The sequence below is a fragment of the Panicum virgatum genome, chromosome 2N, assembly GCF_016808335.1.
Source record: "Panicum virgatum strain AP13 chromosome 2N, P.virgatum_v5, whole genome shotgun sequence".
NCBI lineage: Eukaryota > Viridiplantae > Streptophyta > Magnoliopsida > Poales > Poaceae > Panicum > Panicum virgatum.
Genome location: NC_053146.1, coordinates 64021778 through 64041027, shown reverse-complemented (window position 1 = coordinate 64041027; position 19250 = coordinate 64021778). Strand labels below are relative to the sequence as shown.

General features: G+C 48.1%; 2 protein-coding genes and 1 long non-coding RNA gene across 3 annotated transcripts; 1 reads left to right on the top strand and 2 right to left on the bottom strand.

The window, feature by feature from the left end:
• Nucleotides 1-1017: 1017 nt before the first annotated feature.
• On the top strand, nt 1018-4359 carry LOC120658515 (pentatricopeptide repeat-containing protein At1g25360-like). Its single transcript, XM_039936764.1, is given in 4 exon segments — nt 1018-1108; nt 1111-3715; nt 3853-4065; nt 4164-4359. Coding segments are annotated over 2 exon segments (2388 nt in total). The 5' UTR covers nt 1018-1032; the 3' UTR covers nt 3423-3715; nt 3853-4065; nt 4164-4359.
• A 735-nt stretch (nt 4360-5094) lies between these two features.
• LOC120658556 lies at nt 5095-11027 on the bottom strand. The gene is made up of 13 exons (XM_039936817.1): nt 10585-11027; nt 10331-10505; nt 9276-9356; nt 8955-9037; nt 8745-8860; nt 8552-8662; nt 8337-8449; nt 7940-8246; nt 7778-7861; nt 7638-7688; nt 7479-7550; nt 6831-6899; nt 5095-5470 (listed from the first exon to the last, which is right to left on the bottom strand). Exons 1-13 carry the CDS (start codon nt 10592-10594, stop codon nt 5438-5440), a joined length of 1305 nt encoding a protein of 434 aa, XP_039792751.1. The 5' UTR covers nt 10595-11027; the 3' UTR covers nt 5095-5437.
• A 4565-nt stretch (nt 11028-15592) lies between these two features.
• Nucleotides 15593-17289, bottom strand: LOC120658661. The gene is made up of 2 exons (XR_005668798.1): nt 16253-17289; nt 15593-15917 (listed from the first exon to the last, which is right to left on the bottom strand). It is a non-coding gene; the product is annotated as an uncharacterized LOC120658661 (long non-coding RNA).
• Nucleotides 17290-19250: the final 1961 nt, after the last annotated feature.

Sequence of the window (19250 nt, the reverse complement as noted above, 5' to 3'; positions counted from 1 at the left end):
CCTGCGCGCGCGCCGTCCTCTGCCGGTGCGAGGAGGGCCGCCGTGGAGGGGCGGTTCCTCCGCGTGAGGCCGCCGTGCGCAGGCCGCCGCGGCCGCACGCTCGCCCCGCGGCCTGGCCGCCGCCATGGCCTGGCCGCCGCCATGGCCTGGCCGCTGCGTGCCGCCATGGCCGCCGTCACCGGCCGCCGCCATAGCCACCAGAGAGGGAGGAACGAGGGAGTACAAGCACGCCGAGCCGCCGCCGCCGCGCGCGCGTGGGCCACCCCGAGCCGCTGCGGACGCCGTGCGGGCCGTCCGCCGCGCCGCTCCTCGCACTGCCCGGCCGGCCTCCGCTCCGCCTCGCGAGTCACTCTGCCGCAGCCGAGCGCCGCCGTGGTCCCTCCGCCGCCAGGAGGGAAAAGGCGCCATCGAGGAGGGCCGGAGGGGCGCGCCGGCGAGGAAGGTCTGAGGAGGGCCGGAGGGGCGCGCCGCGGGCCGAGGAGTCGAGGCCGGAGGGGCGCGCCGCGGGCCGAGGAGTCGAGGCCGGAGGGGCGCGCCGCGGGCCAAGGAGGCGAGGCCGGTGGAGCGGCCGCAGGTCTGGGAGGACGCGACACCATGGTGGCCGCCGAGCGCGAGGCCAGCGCGCGCAGCTGGCGGCCGCGCTCGCCATGGCCGCCGCCTTCGAGGTGTCTCCTACCATAGGTGGGAGATGAATTTGATGAGTGGGGTCCACCTGCCAGTGAGACGATGTGTAGGACCAGATGTCAGAGGGGGAGAGAGAGGAGCAGGTCAGGGGTAGAAAGGACATTTGACACCAGCGAGCTGACTGGGTGCCAGCGTGTCATGCCTGCGTGGCTTGCCACATGTGCAAAAGTGGTAAAATTGTAAGTTAAACTTCTCTCTGCTGGTATAGTTGTAGGTGCTAATATAAAGATGATAATCTGATAAATGTCATTCGTTATAATGGTAAAAATGTAAAACCCCCGAGGCCAATTGAACCCAGGGCGGCGCGGCGCGGAGCGCGCCCGGCTTGCCCAACCACGCCACGACGCTATGCCACCGCCGCCCGCCGTCACCTCGCTGCCCTACCAATGCTCCGTCCTCCTGCGGCGCCTCGCCGCTCCCTTGCCCCCTCCTCCTTCCTCCGCGCCCTCCGCTGCCTCCACGCGCGCCTCCTCGCCTCCGGGCTCCTCCACGCGCCGTCGCACCTGCACCCCACGCTCCGCCTCATCCACCTCTACACCCTGGCCCACGACCTCCCCGCCGCCGCGCTCCTCTTCCACTCAAACCCGTGCCCCGTCGCCGCCACCTCGCTCGTCGCCGCGCACGCCGCCGCGGGCCGCCTCCCCGCCGCCGTCTCCTTCTTCGACGCCGTCCCGCCCGCGCGCCGCGACACCGTCCTCCACAACGCCGTGATCTCGGCGTACGCCCGCGCGTCCCGCGCCGCGCCCGCGGTCGCCGTGTTCCGCTCGCTGCTCGCCTCCGGCTTCCTTCGGCCCGACGACTACTCATTCACCGCGCTCCTGAGCGCAGCAGCCCACCTGCCCAACCTCTCTGTCCGGCACTGTGCACAGCTACGCTGCTCGGTGCTCAAGTCTGGCGCCGGGAGTGCCTTGTCGGTGTGCAACGCGCTCATTGCGCTGTACATGAAATGTGACGCGCCCGGAGCGACGCGAGACGCACGGAAGTTGCTTGACGAAATGCCGGCTAAGGATGAACTGACGTGGACTACTATGGTCGTCGGGTATGTTAGGAGAGGCGATATTTGTGCTGCGAGATCAATTTTTGAGGAGGTTGATGGGAAGTTTGATGTCGTGTGGAATGCCATGATCTCAGGATATGTGCAATCAGGATTGGTTGAGGAGGCATTTGAGCTGTTCAGAAGGATGGTGCTAGGAAGGGTGCCTCTTGATGAGTTCACATTTACTAGTGTTCTGAGTGCTTGTGCAAATGCTGGGTTCTTTGTGCTTGGGAAGTCTGTCCATGGTCTGATCATTCGGTTGCAGCCAGATTTTGTGCCTGAGGCAGCTTTGCCTGTTAACAATGCATTGGTGACCTTGTACTCGAAGGGTGGGAAGATTGCTGTTGCCAAAAGGATATTCGACAGTATGAAATCGAAGGACGTCGTTTCTTGGAACACCATTTTGTCAGGGTATGTTGAGAGCAACTGTTTAGACAAGGCAGTTGAGGTATTTAAGGAGATGCCTTATAAAAATGAGTTGTCATGGATGGTGATGGTCTCAGGATATGTCCATGGAGGGCATGCAGAAGATGCACTTAAGCTGTTTAACTGGATGAGGGCTGAGGATGTAAAGCCATGTGATTACACCTATGCTGGTGCTATAGCTGCATGTGGTGAACTTGGGGCACTGAAGCATGGGAAGCAGCTCCATGGGCATCTTGTGCAGCTTGGTTTTGAGGGGAGCAATTCTGCAGGAAATGCACTCATTACCATGTATGCTAAATGTGGTGCTGTGAAAGAAGTTCATCTTGTGTTCCTTGTAATGCCCAATGTTGATTCTGTTTCATGGAATGCTATGATCTCAGCTCTTGGGCAACATGGACATGGAAGAGAGGCACTTGATCTTTTTGATCAGATGGTTGCTGAAGGCATGTATCCAGATAGGATTTCCTATCTCACAGTATTGACAGCTTGCAATCATGCTGGTTTGGTGGATGAAGGCTTTCATTATTTCGAGTTCATGAAGAGGGAATTTGGCATTATCCCTGGAGAAGATCACTACGCGCGGCTGATTGATTTGCTTGGTCGGGCTGGACGAATTGGAGAAGCTAGAGATTTGATCAAGACAATACCTTTTGAGCCCACCCCATCCATTTGGGAGGCCATTCTTTCTGGTTGCCGGACTAACGGAGATATGGAACTTGGTGCTTATGCTGCAGACCAGCTTTTTAAGATGACACCACAGCACGATGGCACATACATCCTACTGTCCAACACTTACTCAGCTGCAGGACGTTGGGTAGATGCTGCAAGAGTAAGGAAGCTAATGCGTGATCGAGGGGTAAAGAAAGAACCAGGGTGCAGTTGGATAGAAGTGGGAAACAAAGTTCATGTATTTCTTGTTGGTGACACAAAACATCCAGAAGCACATGAAGTTTACCACTTCCTTGAAATGGTTGGTGCTAAGATGAGAAAGCTCGGATATCTTCCTGATACAAAGGTTGTGTTGCATGACATGGAGCCTCATCAGAAGGAGCATATATTATTTGCACATAGTGAGAGGCTGGCGGTTGGTTTTGGACTCATAAAGCTGCCTCCTGGAGCTACGGTTACAGTTCTTAAGAACTTGAAAATATGTGCTGATTGTCATGCGGCAATAATGTTCATGTCGAAGGCGGTCGGAAGGGAGATTGTTGTTAGAGATGTTAGGCGATTTCACCATTTCAAAGATGGAGAATGTTCATGTGGTAACTATTGGTGAAAAACTGAATATACTTTTGCCGCAGTAGCACCGGCTAACACATGCCCACCAGGTCCTGTCTCAACTTTATATTGTCAGCCATCTTGGTTGCAATCAAACAAGAAGCCTTGAAGAGGAATTCACGGACTGGATCAGCTCAGATCAAAGAGACTATTTTTTCATGGCCGCTCTGTCAACTGAGGTCTTACTGTTAATCTATTAGTCTGTGTTTCATTGAGGCTTCAGGTGTGCTATATACTACCCAGGATAGGGGGGCCAATGTGCTTAATGTTCATCAGCGAAAATCCTTCTCAGTAAGCATCAACATTTCATTTGCGTATATTCAGTAGTCAGTCTAGACCAGATTAAACAGACAAGTTTACAATCTAGGTTGAAATTTTTCACATTAGTTAATGATGAGAACTTAAGTTTTGTGTCCTAAAATTTTCAGGAGCAGTAATGTCATGACCTGGTTCATTGAACACCACAATGACAGACCATGCAGCTAAATCTTCAGGTAGACGGATGGCAGCCAATGCATGGGAAGAGGGGCAACTGGGCATGAATGAGATCTTCAGTAGTTTTGGCAATGGTGGTGCTACCAACTGGAAAACCCCAGCATTAAACTCATCGGAACAAATATGAAACTTGCAAAAACCAAAAGGTAAGCTGTTGTCATTTCTTTCATTGTCTCTTGGCTTTTGCTCATCATGAGAACTGCCTCAAATGGACTGCCAATGTCATCTTTTCTTACGGTTACAGACTGTACGGCAAATGGACTGTTACAGAGGCGAGGGACCGGCTGGGACTGCCCAGAGATATAACTTTACTATCGCGCTCCCTCTCATAGTTACTTGAAATTTCTCAAGGTAATTTACCAATGTGATTTTGGGACGGCACTGACAGCAACAATAATAGTACAATAAAGGCTTATAGAGGAGTCACTTGATACAGTTTATCTTTACACGTTTAGACGGCCCCGTCAAAAATCATTGGTGTAAAATCCATTACCTCATTTGTGCAGCATGGGTGTGGGTGAGCATAATCGTCAAGTGAGAGCGAGCAGATTGAAGATCAAATCAGAGTGTTCTGTTCGGATTTATCTTGCACACTACTTGTCTTGCTCGGTATCATTCATCATTGGACAGCATTTCCTGTTAGATAGCGAGTCGTATTGGTAGTAGCACACAGCGGATCGTTACAGGTTACACAGATCATGCGTCGAAAACGAAAATGTGGCAGCAAACATCTATGATCGCATCGAATCTTCTATTCTAAAGCATAGGACTATAGGAGTATACTCACAACTCACAAACAGAAACAAAAGAATTTACGGACTGAGCAATATAGGCAGGATGGATCGAAAATGGCGTACGTATCACCAATATTTTATTTTTTGAACGTGCTCGCTCTATTTATTCACCAGAGTTACGTATCACCAATAGATACTCGTGCAATCGAACTCGCGCATAATAAAGCATGGACTCGCTTCATCACATATTATGCTCGGTTCCTTTCGAGCGATTGTGTTTTGACTCCACTCGTGCTAGCCTGCTAGGGCACGCTGAACCACAAACACCTGGTGAATTCTCGTCGTGAACTTGTAATTACGTTACTTTCAATAATGATATTACCTCGCCAGCAATGAAAAGATTCACATCTTCCCTCCTTAAACGTAAGGCTCGCAGAAAGAGAACGACGAATACCAATATATCACCATGGATCAAAGTGCTGTAACTGTCTGATGAAAACATATCAACATACTAAGAATGGGGAAGGCCATCAAACAAAACCTGCCGGCTGCCGTGAAAGTAGCCAACTCCAAAGAAACTTGTTTAACTATATTCCCGCATAAATCATGCTATCTGAGGTTCCAGATGCACGAACAGTAGTGTAATATTACTCTTGCATCACGTACGCTATCATGAACGCACAAGCTCCAATGGGCTGTGCTAGCAGTAGTTTACACGGATAAATGTCCAGATATAAAGAGAGAGACACAGAATGGCTGTTGTTTTCTCATCCTTGTAACCTTGTTACTCGACCAACATAGCAGCGTTCTTCCTCGCCTGAAATGATCAAAGCATTGACTGTATTAGTACAGTATGCATTCTTGTAATTGCTAGTTTTTATTCTAAACTGCTGGCGCATGCAAATGCATAATCCATGTAGGATGCTTTATATCGTCAAGGTACCACTAACATTTTAGTTAGGGGAATGGGTGTTTTTACCCCTACTCTGAAAGTTAATTGTGATTTTACCCTCACTTTTTGCAACTTTGTGATTTTATCCCTGTTTTATAAAAACAAAAGCATCCGTTTGCCCCTACTTTTAACTCTGTTAGAGGGATGTGAAATAAACATTTTAAAAGAAAAAGGAAAACCCTTCATAATAGGGTGGAAAAACAAACACTACCACTTATCCATTGAGTCCCATCCCCTTATCCTCCCTCTGGTGACCCTCCTCTCCCTCTCGATACTGCAGAAAGCGGCGGCGGTGGGAGGTCTTGCACGGGCGGCGCATCTGCGCCAGCGCGGGCGCGCAGCCAGGCAGGGGCTTGAGCGTGCGGCTCAGGCAGGGGCTCGGGCACGTGGCCGGCTAGAGGCTCAGGTAGGGGCGTGGATGCGCGGCCGGCCGTCGTGCGGGCAGGGCCGAGCAGGGACACTGGCTTCCGCACTGCTCTTCGCCAAATACGTCGTCCTCACAGCATCACTCGTCGATTCCTTGAGCCAGCACCTTCAGTGTGCAATCGTGATCCCATTTGAGCTGACCCCAAACCAAATCCATCATCCATCACCGGAGCTCCGATCTCGCGGTTTTCTTCATCCTCAAGCCACCATCATGCGGAGCAGAGCAGCTCACCGGTGAGCCCTGTGTTCTGGGTTTTTTTTTTTTTGCTCGAATCAGAGGATGGGGGGAAGAGGTGGCACGTAGGGTTGGCGCAGGAGTAGAGCACAGGGCCGTTCCGTGCCTTGGAACACAGGCGCCACCGTGTCCTGTGCCGCGGCCATGGTGCGCCGTCGCAGGGTCTCATGCTCCGGTCACTAAGAGGCCTAGTTGGTGGCCAGGGCATGCTGGTGTTGTGTGAGTACTCCTCAGGTCTTTTCCGGCGAGGGGAGGGCACTTTACTGGTGTTTACAAAATCAGGGGAGAAAACACAAAGGGTAAACCCATCTTTTACTAGCCCAATTCACACCATTAAGTCCTATTAACGAAGTAGGGGTAAACTCTCTCTTCGTTTTCATAAAACAGGGGTAAAATCACAAAGATTGGGAAAATGAGAGCAAAATCACAATTCGTAATCAAAATAGGGGTAAGAACGCAATAGCCCCTTTTAGATATTATGCTTGACATTGAAGAAGAGCAATGCAAGGGCACATGACTGTTAAGCACAAGATTTTTTTTTATGTACGAGGACATTAGCATTACCTGGGCTAGACGACGCTCCTTGTTCAATTTCAGAGCTCTTTCTTTTTCCTCTTCAGACCGAAAGATTTTCTGCAGGAGGTTTGGGTTGTTTGTGATCAAAATCTATATAAAACTAATAGCAACCCAAAAGAATAGGCATATCAACAATGGAAACTTGAACAGATAAGAGAAGATGTGAATGGTTTTAAGGACCATTTACAACATGGGATGCTAATAAAGCCAGTAAATTTTTTGGGCATTTTCTGTGACTGGAATTGCATAGGAAATTGCAACAGAGCATTTTTCTTGTCCTCAGGCTAACCAGATTAAATTAAGCAATCAAGGACACTACGTTATGCCTTTTCACAGTCATCCTTGATCCTGGTATATCTAAAATGAGACAATGAAAGCCTAAACCCAGAGATGCTATTACATCCTATCTTGCTAGCCTTTCAATCCTATTACGCCCTATTTGTCTCTACTCTCAATCATGGTTATAGTCAATTTTTGCTAAAGGCGTGGAAATTGTACGCAAGTCATCAGTTAAAAGACCACCTGGTAACTTATCTCAAACTGGCATGGGCTAATAGAACAATGTTCAACTCTCACAAACTTCCTACATTATAACTACCTTTGCAACTTAAGTCGTCTATGGCGTCGATTTCTTACCTTATCAGTGGATGACAAAGTTTCAGTAGTGTCAACTTTAATGTCAAATATATCTTGAAGAAGTCCATTCTCCTGTATTTAAAAGAACGGCAAGACTTGTCATATCATCAAGCAAATTTGAGAAGGAAATAAATAAATAACCACTCAAGAGATAGTAACCTTCACATGCTTCAGAAAGCCTTTCCCAAGGAACCGCTTTAAGAAATTCAACTGATTATCAAGGGAAAAAATAGCTAATGAGAACATGACACAATATGCACTATGTTATGCAAACCAAGGAGAGAGAGAGAAACAATAACCTGGATTAGTTCAGACCATGATGAAACCCTTAAGACATCACGCTTTCCAGCAATCTTGATTGATTCTTCAGGGGATTCTCCATACTGCAAAAAATGGCTATCAATAGTAAGTGAAACAGAACAAAGAATTTGAAGAACTAGCTAGATTAGATATGGATAGACCTTGACAAAATCCAAGATTCGTTGAAACAAGTCTCTTTGATCAGTAAGGTTTTTCTTGTCTGCACCTTTACCCCCAGCCTCTGCAGAGAGATTAGACGCTAGACCAGATATTTTGGCTTTTAAAGCTTGCATATCCAAGAAAAGCCTGTTCTTAGAACCACCAGTTCCTCCTGTGTTGGCATCACCATCTTCACAAGAAGAAACATCGAGCAGATTTAACTCAAAGCACAAAACCAATGCTTCACCAGCAGCCATTCGAACAGCACGATCCTCTGCTTCTAAAAGAGTAGAGAGAAATGCAATGGGCCTAGCAAGTAGAAGAAAGGCAGGTTAAGTAAATCCATTAATAGTTTAGTGCGCACACATACGCAGGTGCAAAACAGAGGAGAGTACTGACTCTTTCCAACTGTTGGGATTTATCCTCCATGAACCAATAGTAGTCAGGAGAAATGTCCATGCAGATATAGCAGCTGCTAACACAGGAGGCTTAGGTTTCCTAACAGTTCCCACCTGCAGAAATTCCAGACATATTCAAACATCCTTGAAAATTGGATGCAGCTGCATCCAACATGAGCTTGTGAGACATGATAACAAGTAAATGGAGAAGCTTACATTTGAACCAGACTTTGGATGAATCACATCCCACATTGCTTTCAAAGATAGCTCTGTTTCAGCCAGATCAGTTGCACCAACAAATGTGATGACAGCCAAACAATCAAGTGCCTACAGAAGGCCAGTTTAACTTCACTTCACTGAAAGTGCAAAAAAAGATTGGAAACCAGACGAGAAACAAATTTACACATACAGATATCATCTTTGCAGCATCAGACCAAGCTTGAAGTACTCTACAAAGTTGGGGATGTGACTCCTCCATAATTTCATGTGAACTGCTCCCAGCACCGAGCGTAATGGCCAATAACCCTGGATGTTCCAAAAGAAAACAGCCAAATATGGTGTCACAAAACAACAGTATTTGTTTTGAACTGCAAAGTGTGAACAGGGACAGGATACAAACCGATGGCACGAGATGCCAGAAAAACCTCCTTAGTAGATCCTTTTTTCACAGAATTGTTGAATTGACTTAGCAGAGTAGCATACCTTAAAAAGCATAAAATCAAAAAAATGATTATTCATTTTACCAAGCGGATTCAGATAACACATACCATATCTAAAGTGAGCTATCTTGATAAAATAGAACATAACAGTGTGATATTTGGTTAGTTTGTTGGGTTCATGGTAACTTAAATGCAATTACAATATTATTTCCAGATAAATAACCAAAGAACTGCATGAAACACTTCGAAACTAAAGGCTGATAATGAAACTTATAATGTACTTGTTCTCCACAAGACCATGAAGCATAAAACTTTCGAAGGCATCAACCAGTTTAACCAATGCTGCCTCTCTTGTAGATCCCCTGAAAGAGATACAAATGGTAACATCAGTACAATGAATATTAGTTAATGAAAGGCTGAGGATAATGTCCAGGATCAATTATTGTTATTGTTTATAATTAACAGGAATAACATTATTAACCATGATCAATTATTGTTATTGTTTATAATTAACAGGAATAATATTATTAACCATGATCAATTATTGTTAAGAGAAATATAGCAATCCAGAAACAGTGTCCCCAGAAGCGGCACAAGGAAGCAATACACACAAACAATAACATTGTCCCCATCGCATTTTAGACATCACTGCACAAACAATAAAGCACCAGCTGAAAATACAACTTCACCCTTTGAAAAATAATTTTCCAATCTTTTAACTATTGTTGCTTAGTAACATCTCCAAGGACAACAGCTAAGCAGAACATACAACTAGGAAAGTAATTTCCAATCTAACTATTCAAATTTAGTACCACCTCCAAGTGAAAATTGGGCATCTACTTGACCATTTGACACCAAATCAATAGGCCACATTCCACAACTTCAACTTGTTTCATGTCGATTTTGCTAAGCATGGTATAGTGTAAATGTAACATGAAAGGGAAAGGAAATCTTATAAGCCAGTTTAACAAAGAAACATGAAGGTTACTCTAATGTCATTAATTGCTTCCTATTATTTTCCAGCTAGCACCGGCAATTCCACCATGAAACAAGGAGACAGCAACTTTTCGTCCACAACAAATACCTCCAGTACCCGAACTAGTTACAGAAGAGTTCATATTTCAATTATAATGAGTTCCTAACATGGGAACTTGCAAAGTAGACCAAACAAATGAGACAGCTACAATTAAGTACAGCAAACAACAGTCCCACATGGAGCCATGAGTTAAGTAGCGAGCATCACAGGAACAATAAACAAAAGCAAATTACCAAGACAACTAAGATGGGCACACGATCACAAGGAAATGCTAGAGAAGGCTAGAAGGGGAACCCCGACCTCTTTTCGTAGAGGTCGTCGATGTACTTGTCGAGGACGAACTCCTGCGAGTTGACGTGCTCGGTGGCGTACGAGATGGAGAGATCCGACAGAGCGGTGGACGAGGAGCTTACGCTGTCGGCGTCGCTGCTGTCGAGCAGATCGTCCCCACCGCCGCGGGCCTTGCTCTTTTTGCCTGCACAAACCCAAATCCCCCAAATCACCGATCAGAACCGCAAAACATTTCCAATCGATCGGCGTCAACAGAAACTCACTTTTCCCCATGGCGAGAGACCGGCGTGAGACGGAACCAAAACTCAGACTCTCACAGGAACCTTGAGACAAGCCGCGTCAGTAGAATCAGAACCGCGAATCACGGAGAGAGGAGGGTGAGGAAGAGAGTGGGATCAGGAGCAGGTGCGATGGACGCGAAGAAAGGGGAAGGGGGCGGCGAGATCGGGGTTGGGGCTGGGGCGGCGCGGGTCGGCGCAGGGACAGGGGTCGGAGAAGCAGAAGCAGGGGCCGTTCCTCTTGAGTGGCTCGCGGAGGCGCAGCACTGCCATGTGAGGAGATCGCGGCGAGGGGGGGAAGCGGGGTGGGGAGTGGCTTCAGGTTTCTCTCGCGCTCGCCTTTGCTCGAGGAGGGGGGAGGCGGCGTCGCTGGCGTATAAACGAGCGGTGGTGAGGGGTTTCCAAGGAAGAAGCGGCGCTGGCTGGTGGAAGGGACGGGAAGGGGGAGGCCCAGAATGGAAGCTAGGGCACGCTGGCCATTACCCTTTTTGTTTTCCTCGTTTTTTTGTTTTGTGTTGCTTTTCTTTCTCGTTTTGATTTTTCTTCACCGCTTTTCCTCGTGACTTGACTGACTGTGAAAGGAAATTATCTGGTTCCTGTCAGCCTTGTGCTTTTTCAAGAAAACGCAAAAGTTGCGCGTGTCTTCTAATTTAGACGAATAAAAACGAGGGAAAATTTAAACCCTTGTGATTTGTTAGGAAATGCTTAATGAAATCCCAGTGTGTATTCGTTTACGATTTTCATTATGATTAATCATACTCCAGTACTTCCTCTTTCTTGAAATAAACAAGGTCTCAAGTGCTGTAGCAGTAGCAAGCGTGAGCCCATGCGCTTACATTCCCATTTCCCGTGAACTTTGATTCGGTCCCCAGCCGATCTTGAGGACTTGAGACCTTGTTTATTTCAAGGAGGAGGAAGTACTGGAGTAGGAACTGCGCAATGCGCATGACGTCGAAGCTGATCGCAGATTTAACAAAAAGGTTGATTGGCTTAGCGTGTGCTTGGTACAGGTACGTCCCCTCCCATCCAATCATCTATCTTATCTTCAGAGCTCAAATATCCGGTGCTTAACCGAATTAAGCAAGATCAGTTGCGCCGTTAACTTGTACGAAACCTGCGCCGCATATTGGAATCTGACCAAAACCGCGGCCGCAGAAGATGCCGCATATTGGAATCGTTCGCTGAGGCTCTGTTCCCACGCAATCGAATGTTTCGACACATATATGGAGTACTAAATGAAATCTATTTACAAAATTTTTTGTATAGATGAACTGTAAATCGCGAGACGAATTTAATGAGTCTACTTAATCCGTCATTAGAGGTTATTTACTGTAGCATTACTGTAGCAATTTAGCATCTAATTCCAGCCTAATTATGTTCATTAGATTCGTCTCGGCATTTACAGACAGCAATCGCAATGCATTTTTTATTTCGTCTAGATTTAAATCTTTATGCAGGTGTCGGAATTTTTTTTTGAAATTTTGGTTTTCGCAACCAAACACGCCCCGTGTTCTCGATGGACGTCACGATCATGCGCCATCGCGTGCGTGGCGTGGGTGTCGACTCTCGAGGTCGAGTTTGGGTATGGAAACCACACGATCCACGCGCCGTCAACCCGGACCCGGACGCAGAAGCAATTTCGCGACGCAAAGGTGCCGCTACGTGTACACGATTTCTTTTCCGACGAGGCTACGATTTCTCCAAAGAGGGTCGCCAGCAAAGCAAAAGAGAAATTCCACACGTACCACCACTTTAGATGGCAATTTTTTCATCGAAGCCCATGTCAATATAATCCGCATGTCATTAACATAGGCTGATGCTACAGATGAAAATGCACAACAATATTCTCCTAAAAAGAAATTTGCATTCACCCTGCATTTATACGCGAGAGGAAAAATCAAGCTAAAGGAATATTCTCCCGTCATATAAATCTGTATTATTTAGAGCATCTCCAAGAGCTCTTGTATCTATGGATAACTAAAATCTTGATATAGTTATTATGTAAAACGAAATAGCTAGCGAAAAAGGGATGAAACCCAACAGCTTCTCCAAAATCCAAAAAGAGATGGCTAGCGCTCAGCGCTAGGCAAAGATACCCAGCGGCACCCTCTGGATAGAAATTGAGAATAGAATACGAGGTAGATAGAGTTTTTGTTGGATATGAGTTTTTTGTCTTTTTTTAGCTAACTCACCCAAGATACAAGAGCTCTTGGAGATGCTCTTACAGCATCGGTATCATATAGTCTCAGAAGATGACTCTACCTATAATTTTTGCAAAATACTTATAGAAACTGCATTTTTTTAGATAAACCCTGCACCAGGAGAATTTGATAATTTTTATTTTTTAGTGAGAATTTATTGTTCCGCATGATGCGTTCCTTTTTTCTGTGAAAGTACATGATGCGTTCATGTCTTCAGTTGCACACCTCCATGGCTTCAAGTTCATATCTAGCTCTTTCTAGACGAGTATGGTGTCATTACTTTTCTATAAAGAACTGATCACTAGTATATTTTTTTGGCTCGTACTCCGCCTACAACCTGGTCTGCGGGTTCACTCAGGCCAAGGCCGTGTTTGGTTGCCTCCCGTAAATTTTTTGAAAGGCCATTTTTTACATTTGAAATATTAAATATAGACTAATCACAAAAATAATTACAGAACTTGTCTGTAAATCGCGAGACGAATCTAATGAGCCTAATTTATCCGTCATTAGAGATTGCTACTGTAGCATTACTGTAGCAATTTAGCATCAAATTACAATCTAATTAGGTTCATTAGATTCGTCTCGCGATTTACAGGCAGCAGTCGCAATGTATTTTTTATTTCGTCTAGATTTAAGTCTCCATGCCGGTGCCGAATTTTTTTTTTTGAATTTTGATTTTTGGAACTAAACACGGCGCAAATCGAGAGTTTGGGCTCATTTTCCAAGCCTAACGAGAAATGAGGCTGACAAGAAATGTTGGGCTCTGACCCCGAGTGGTTTTTGGTTAAGGAAACCCAACATCTTTTTAACCCATTGCGACGGGACTATACATGGGCCTTATAAGCCTGAGGCTCTACGGCCCATCCTAGTTTTTCGACTTCGCGCGTTCAAAGAACGGGAGGGATAAGCCTCCCTCCGCAGCTGACCAGTTTTTTTTTTTTTGAAAAACTAGCAGGAGCACTGACTTGTCAGGGAAAAGAAGCAGAAATAGTATCTTATAGTGTTGAAAAGAAAAGGGATAACATAAGTACTAGGATTTCCCGCAAAAAAAAACATAAGTACTAGGATAACTCTGGCCCCGAGCAGACCAATTTTCTAGTGTGAACTTTATGTTTGATCTCTTGCATCACTTCCGCCGGGCTCTTTATCTTATGCTCGAACACACGCCGGTTCCTTTCCTTCTACATATTCCAAGCACAATACATCATCATCACTAGCGCCGATAAGCCTCCTTCCGCAGCTGACCAGTTATTTGCAAGGTTTATGCTAAAAAAAGTTTTTGCAAGCACAAAGTAATCAACTAGCGCCGGTATCCACGACCACGAAGTATACGGCATCCACGTCCAGCCCCTGTTCATACGTGGGAACAGAACCGCCGTCGGCCGCCGGCACCGGATGGCCCTAGCATCTCCGCGCCCTGCGCGGCTGCGCCTGCAACTGGACGGCGCTCCTGCCACCTGCGCCCGTTCCCCGTTCCTCTCAACGCGACATGGACGGGACATGGGGGCGGCCAGCGCGCTCGAATTGGCCCGTGCCGTGACCCGCGGACGCAGGAGAGGATATGGGCGCGACCGAGCACGTCGCGCTCGAAAGCGAGAGCAGAGAGGTATCATCACTCGACACTCGACGCGCGCCTGACGCTTACACCGCCAGTTGTTTCGATGTGTTCCCGCGAGATGCATCAAGCTCCATCAGACGCCATCCATCCATCACTCTCTCAACTGAAAACCAAATCCGGTCAAAGTTATCCGTGAAATCATCACGCTCGCCGGCCCTGGTTAAAACTCTGGAACATGCTGCCCGCATCAACAGTCCAGTGTTGGAATTATCCGGGGAATGGAGGCTAGGGTTGCTGTCCGCTGCGATCATACGATCTGCAGCCGCCGTAGACTAGCATGGAGTGATGGAGGTGAGTGTTTTTTTCTTCCGTAGCGACGATGATTGGCAGGGTGTCACTTCTGGCTGACTCGCCCCTTGTTTAGATGCAAAACTCAAAATTCAAAAACTATCACATCAAATGAGAATCTTACATGCATGGAGTATTAAATCTATACGAAATAAAAAAAACTAATTGCGTAGTTTGCTTGTAAATAACAAGACGAATCTAATGAGCCTAATTAGACCACGATTAGACACTAAATTGTTACAATAATTGCTACAGTAAACATGTGCTAATGACAGATTAATTAGTCTTAATAAATTCGTCTCGTAGTTTACAGAGGAGTTCTACAATTAGTTCTGTAATTTATCTATATTTAATATTTTAAATGTGAAAAGATTCTCTCTCAAAAAGTTTACACCGTGCATTTAAACGAGGGCTCGGATGAATGGATGCAACAGTAGACTTTACTGGTAACACCGTACCGTACAGCTCGCTTGCAATTCACGATGGGGATTTGAGAAGCATCCAGCCGACAGTAGGAAATGTCTCTGTTTGCATCCTCCTCACACGGTCACACCATGCTCGTGTGTGAGTGTGTGTGTCTACCTAAAACTTCAGAGGCTGTGTTTAGTTGCCAAAAGGATGCGAAAAGTGTTTGCGAAAAGCACTGTATTACTTTTTATTTATATGTGGTAAATATTATCCTACCATAGACTAACTAGGCTCAAAAGATTCATCTCGCAACGTACATTAAAACTATGAAATTAGTTTTTTTATCTATCTACATTTAGTACTCCATGCATAAGTCATTTACTATATTTAATGTTTCGATGTGATGGAAAGTTTGGAAAATTTGGAGGAGTTGGAGACAAACACACAGCCAGAAAGTGAAAACGTGAGTCGGCAGAAGTGATGCAGAACCAGAATTTTTTTTGAAAGAAGTAACCCGGACAACGACGACAAGACAGATAGATTGGTAGGACAGCAGATACGAATGATGATACACCAACTTCGCAAATCTTGTCAAGAATGGTTGCTTTGCTATGCTCCCGTTTCACGATCTGCGGGGTTAACTGGCTCGGAATCTGCAGAATTAGAAGTCCTGAAAAGATGATGGGATTGGGACGACCGCCGCCGCAACCATGACAAGGTTAGGCACTGATGGACCGGTGCATTCCCATGCGTCCGTGCTAACGCCACAGATAAATTTTAAGGCACATGATCCATAGTTCAAACTGGAAAATATTTGTTTCACACAAAAAACAAAGGGTCAGTTTAATGACCGCTAAATACTGCATATCACAAGCTCTGAACTACCATTCGATGTCAAGTGGCCATGTATGATAAGTTCATATAGCTAATATGATGAATTGGAAAACTCTGTTAGCTTAAATAAATTAATTCTATAAATGGATCATGTGTAATTCTTTAATAGATTTAAGAAGGGCAATAGTTATAGAATATTTTGGGATGAAGCTTCAACAAGCAAAGTAATTTTAACCTTGCAAATACTCTACATAAAAGTACAGCTCAAATTTGCACAAAAAATACTATCAAGCAGTGTATTTACCTTTTTGCTTCTATTGTTTTGATTCCTTGCTGCTTGCTGGTGATGAAAATAAGCTTCGTTGGTATTCTTTGTCTTCCCGGTTCTGGTACAACATTTTGTCAGAATTTTTTGTTAGAAATACTCCAATCTAAATATAAGGTTATTCTGATTCAAAGATGACTGTACATTAAGAATCATTAGTGAGAACTTCAGGTTAGATATGCTACAATCTAAATAATATTTTGTTCAATTAAAGATAGCAACCGAATAAGAATGTCTAAAAGACTTTGAATTAGAACAAATTTAGCAAACCAAAAAATGTGCGATGCATTGAAATTTCATCAAACAGTAAGTGAGCGTGGAGCAAATGCAAGGGGTTTGGGTCTATGCTCGGACGTCGTGGCTATCTGCTCGGACGCAGGCGAATGGATTTTACGATCAGTGAGACTGCGGTGGCGGCGGCCTGAGCTCCAACACCAGAAGCTAAGCTATCTCCCTCGTGCTTCTCTAGGAAACAAGGCGGCGGCGGCCTGAGCTCCAACACCAGAAGCTAAGCTATCTCCCTCGTGCTTCTCTAGGAAACAAGGCGGCGGCGTCTGGCGCTTGTGAGAGCAGGACCAGCCAGCGGCAGCTTCTGCGCTCGCGCCAGGCCCGTGGGGCTCGGCCAGCGGCGCCGCCACGTTTGCCCGCGCTCTGCCGAGCGTGGGGAGCCAACGGCAGGCCTGCAGCGGGCGGCCGCAGCTCGCCGCCGGGTGCGGGGAAGCGAGCGGCGAATCTGCGCTTCGTTTCCGCGAAGGGACTTCATGCGGTTCGGCTTGGCAGCGCGTGCGGCGGCGCGCGGGGCAGCCGCGGCCGGCGGGTGTCCTCCGGTAGCAACGTGGGCGTCCTCCGGCTGGCGCCCGGCGACGTGCGTGGGGGAGGCGAAGTGGGGACGTCAGGGTCGGAGGTGGGGATCTGGAACTCGGATGGAGATGGCGGCGGCGCGAGGGCGTGAGAAAAGAGAACGGAAAAAAAGGAAAAAAAATGGAGCGCCTGGTTCGAACTGCGGGCGATGGTCGGCGTCGCGCGCGGGGCCGGTGGGGTGGGTTGCGTTGCGTTGAAGCCTGGCGGGAGGCTTCAACGCGCTGTGAGTCGTCGGATCTGAAATGGATGAAATCTGGATCGTTTATTTCAATAAGTGGGATTTCCTGGGTACGTTTTCTTTGGTACTCATAGGCTGGCTCTCTCAGCGGGGGCTAGATTTGTGGTGGACATAGCGAAATTTGCATTGGTGCTTTAAGGTGCGTTTAGTTGGTGAAAAAGTTTGGACTTTGGCACTGTAGCACATTTCGTTGTTACTTGACAAATAATGTCCAATCATAGACTAATTAGTCTTAAAAAATTTATCTCGTGCTAATCAGTTAGACCATATAATTAATTATTTTTTCAACTGTATTTAATTCTTCATGTATGTGTTCGAAGATTCGATGTGATAGATATTGTACAATTTTTTTTACAAACTAAACAGGGGCTTACTGGATTGACGAAGCAAAGGCCTCCACCTCGTGGAGTGACTGAAACTGAAGCAGCCATGCCCAGTCTCTGTGGCTTCGATTCGTGCATTGCATCAGGATGACAGGATGCAGAGCGCGAGAGCTCCCGGTCTGGCTGCCGACGAGCCCTCCACCATCACACATAAAGAACACCTCGCCGATCACCTCACTCCCCTCAAGAATTCAAGATTCGTTCGAAGCGTCGTCTTCATGACGCGCGCTGCGCGCATCACCTCCAGGCTACAGCCCAACAACTTTGGGACAGGGAGAGATAGGGAGAGGACACAGGAGAAGCAGAGACGTTGTTTGGCTAAGGCTCTTCGCACTCATCATATTTTAAATTCATTTTTTAAAAGAAATATTCATACTTAGTTATCGAGTTTCTCCTCTCTATATTCAGTTTCTCCGCGTTCATTCACTCTCTAAATTTCTACTCTATATCAACTACCACGAGTAGAGCCCACGTGTCATAATTATTTTTTCTTTTTTTACCCCGCCACCCCCGCACTCCTTCCCCACTCTCTCTCCCCTCTCTCTCTCCCTCCCTCCCTTCCTCTCTCCCTCTCTTGCCGGCGCTAGGCGAGCGGGCGGAGCGGCCACGGCGGCGAGCCCGCGGGACGGCGAGCGACAGCCATCGCACGCTGCCTCCCTGCACCTCCCTCCCCGGCGCGCCCCTTCCCCTGCGCTCGCCGCCGCCCCCTGGAGGCACAGTACGCCCCATGGCGGTGGCCAGATCCCCTCTCCATCCCCTGCTCCACGCCAGACCGCCGCCGCCCGATACCCTGCTCGCGCCGGCTGTCGAGCTCCCTCCGCGCCGGCCGGGGATTCGGCGGCGGTCGAGGCCCGCGCCCCCTCGCGGCGAGGCAGAGCGGCCGCGCGGCGCGCCCGCGAGGCTGCCGCGACGTCGCGTGGCGGGACGGCGCGAGGCCGGCCGGAGCTCGCCGTGGCCCCTGGGGGCACGGGGAGGCGGAGGTCGCCGCGAGCAGGGGCCGAGCGCAACGGGCTCCCCCGCGAGCTGCTATGCTGCTCGAGTTTGCCGCGGCGCTGCTCAGGCGCCGCCGCCCTGCTCTGCTCTGCCCGCCCCCTCCCCCGCAGCTTGCAGCAGCGCACACGTCCGGGCCTCCCTACCCCTCCGCCCGGGGCCATGGAGGCCGGCCACTGCCCCCTCCGCTGTCTCTGCCCTCCTTGTCCACCCTCCCGGCTGCGGCGGCGGCGGCGCGGCGCGGCCGAGCCTGCCTGCACCGGACCGGGTGCAAGGGGCTGGCAGCGGCGGACGGGCTCGGCCCCCTCACCGGCGCGCTGGACGAGCGGGGGGCGAGCGGGGCCGCGGTCCCCGACGAGCATCCCTGGATCTCGCGGGCGAGCGAGGCGGCTGCGCGCGCGCGTTGCACGGGGCCCGCGCCACGCTGGCCGATAGCGCAGCTTCTGTATTGCGCTGGGCATGGCGGACGGGGCTCTCGTCCGCAACGCTTGCGGATGGGATAGAG

Excerpts from the sequence above, each read along its gene's own strand:
- LOC120658556 (XM_039936817.1), bottom strand. Across the intron at positions 9,357-10,330 it reads GACGACCTCTACGAAAAGAG|GGGATCTACAAGAGAGGCAG; the intron begins GTCGGGGTTCCC and ends TATCTCTTTCAG. Across the intron at positions 7,689-7,777 it reads CATGGTCTGAACTAATCCAG|TTGAATTTCTTAAAGCGGTT; the intron begins GTTATTGTTTCT and ends CTTGATAATCAG.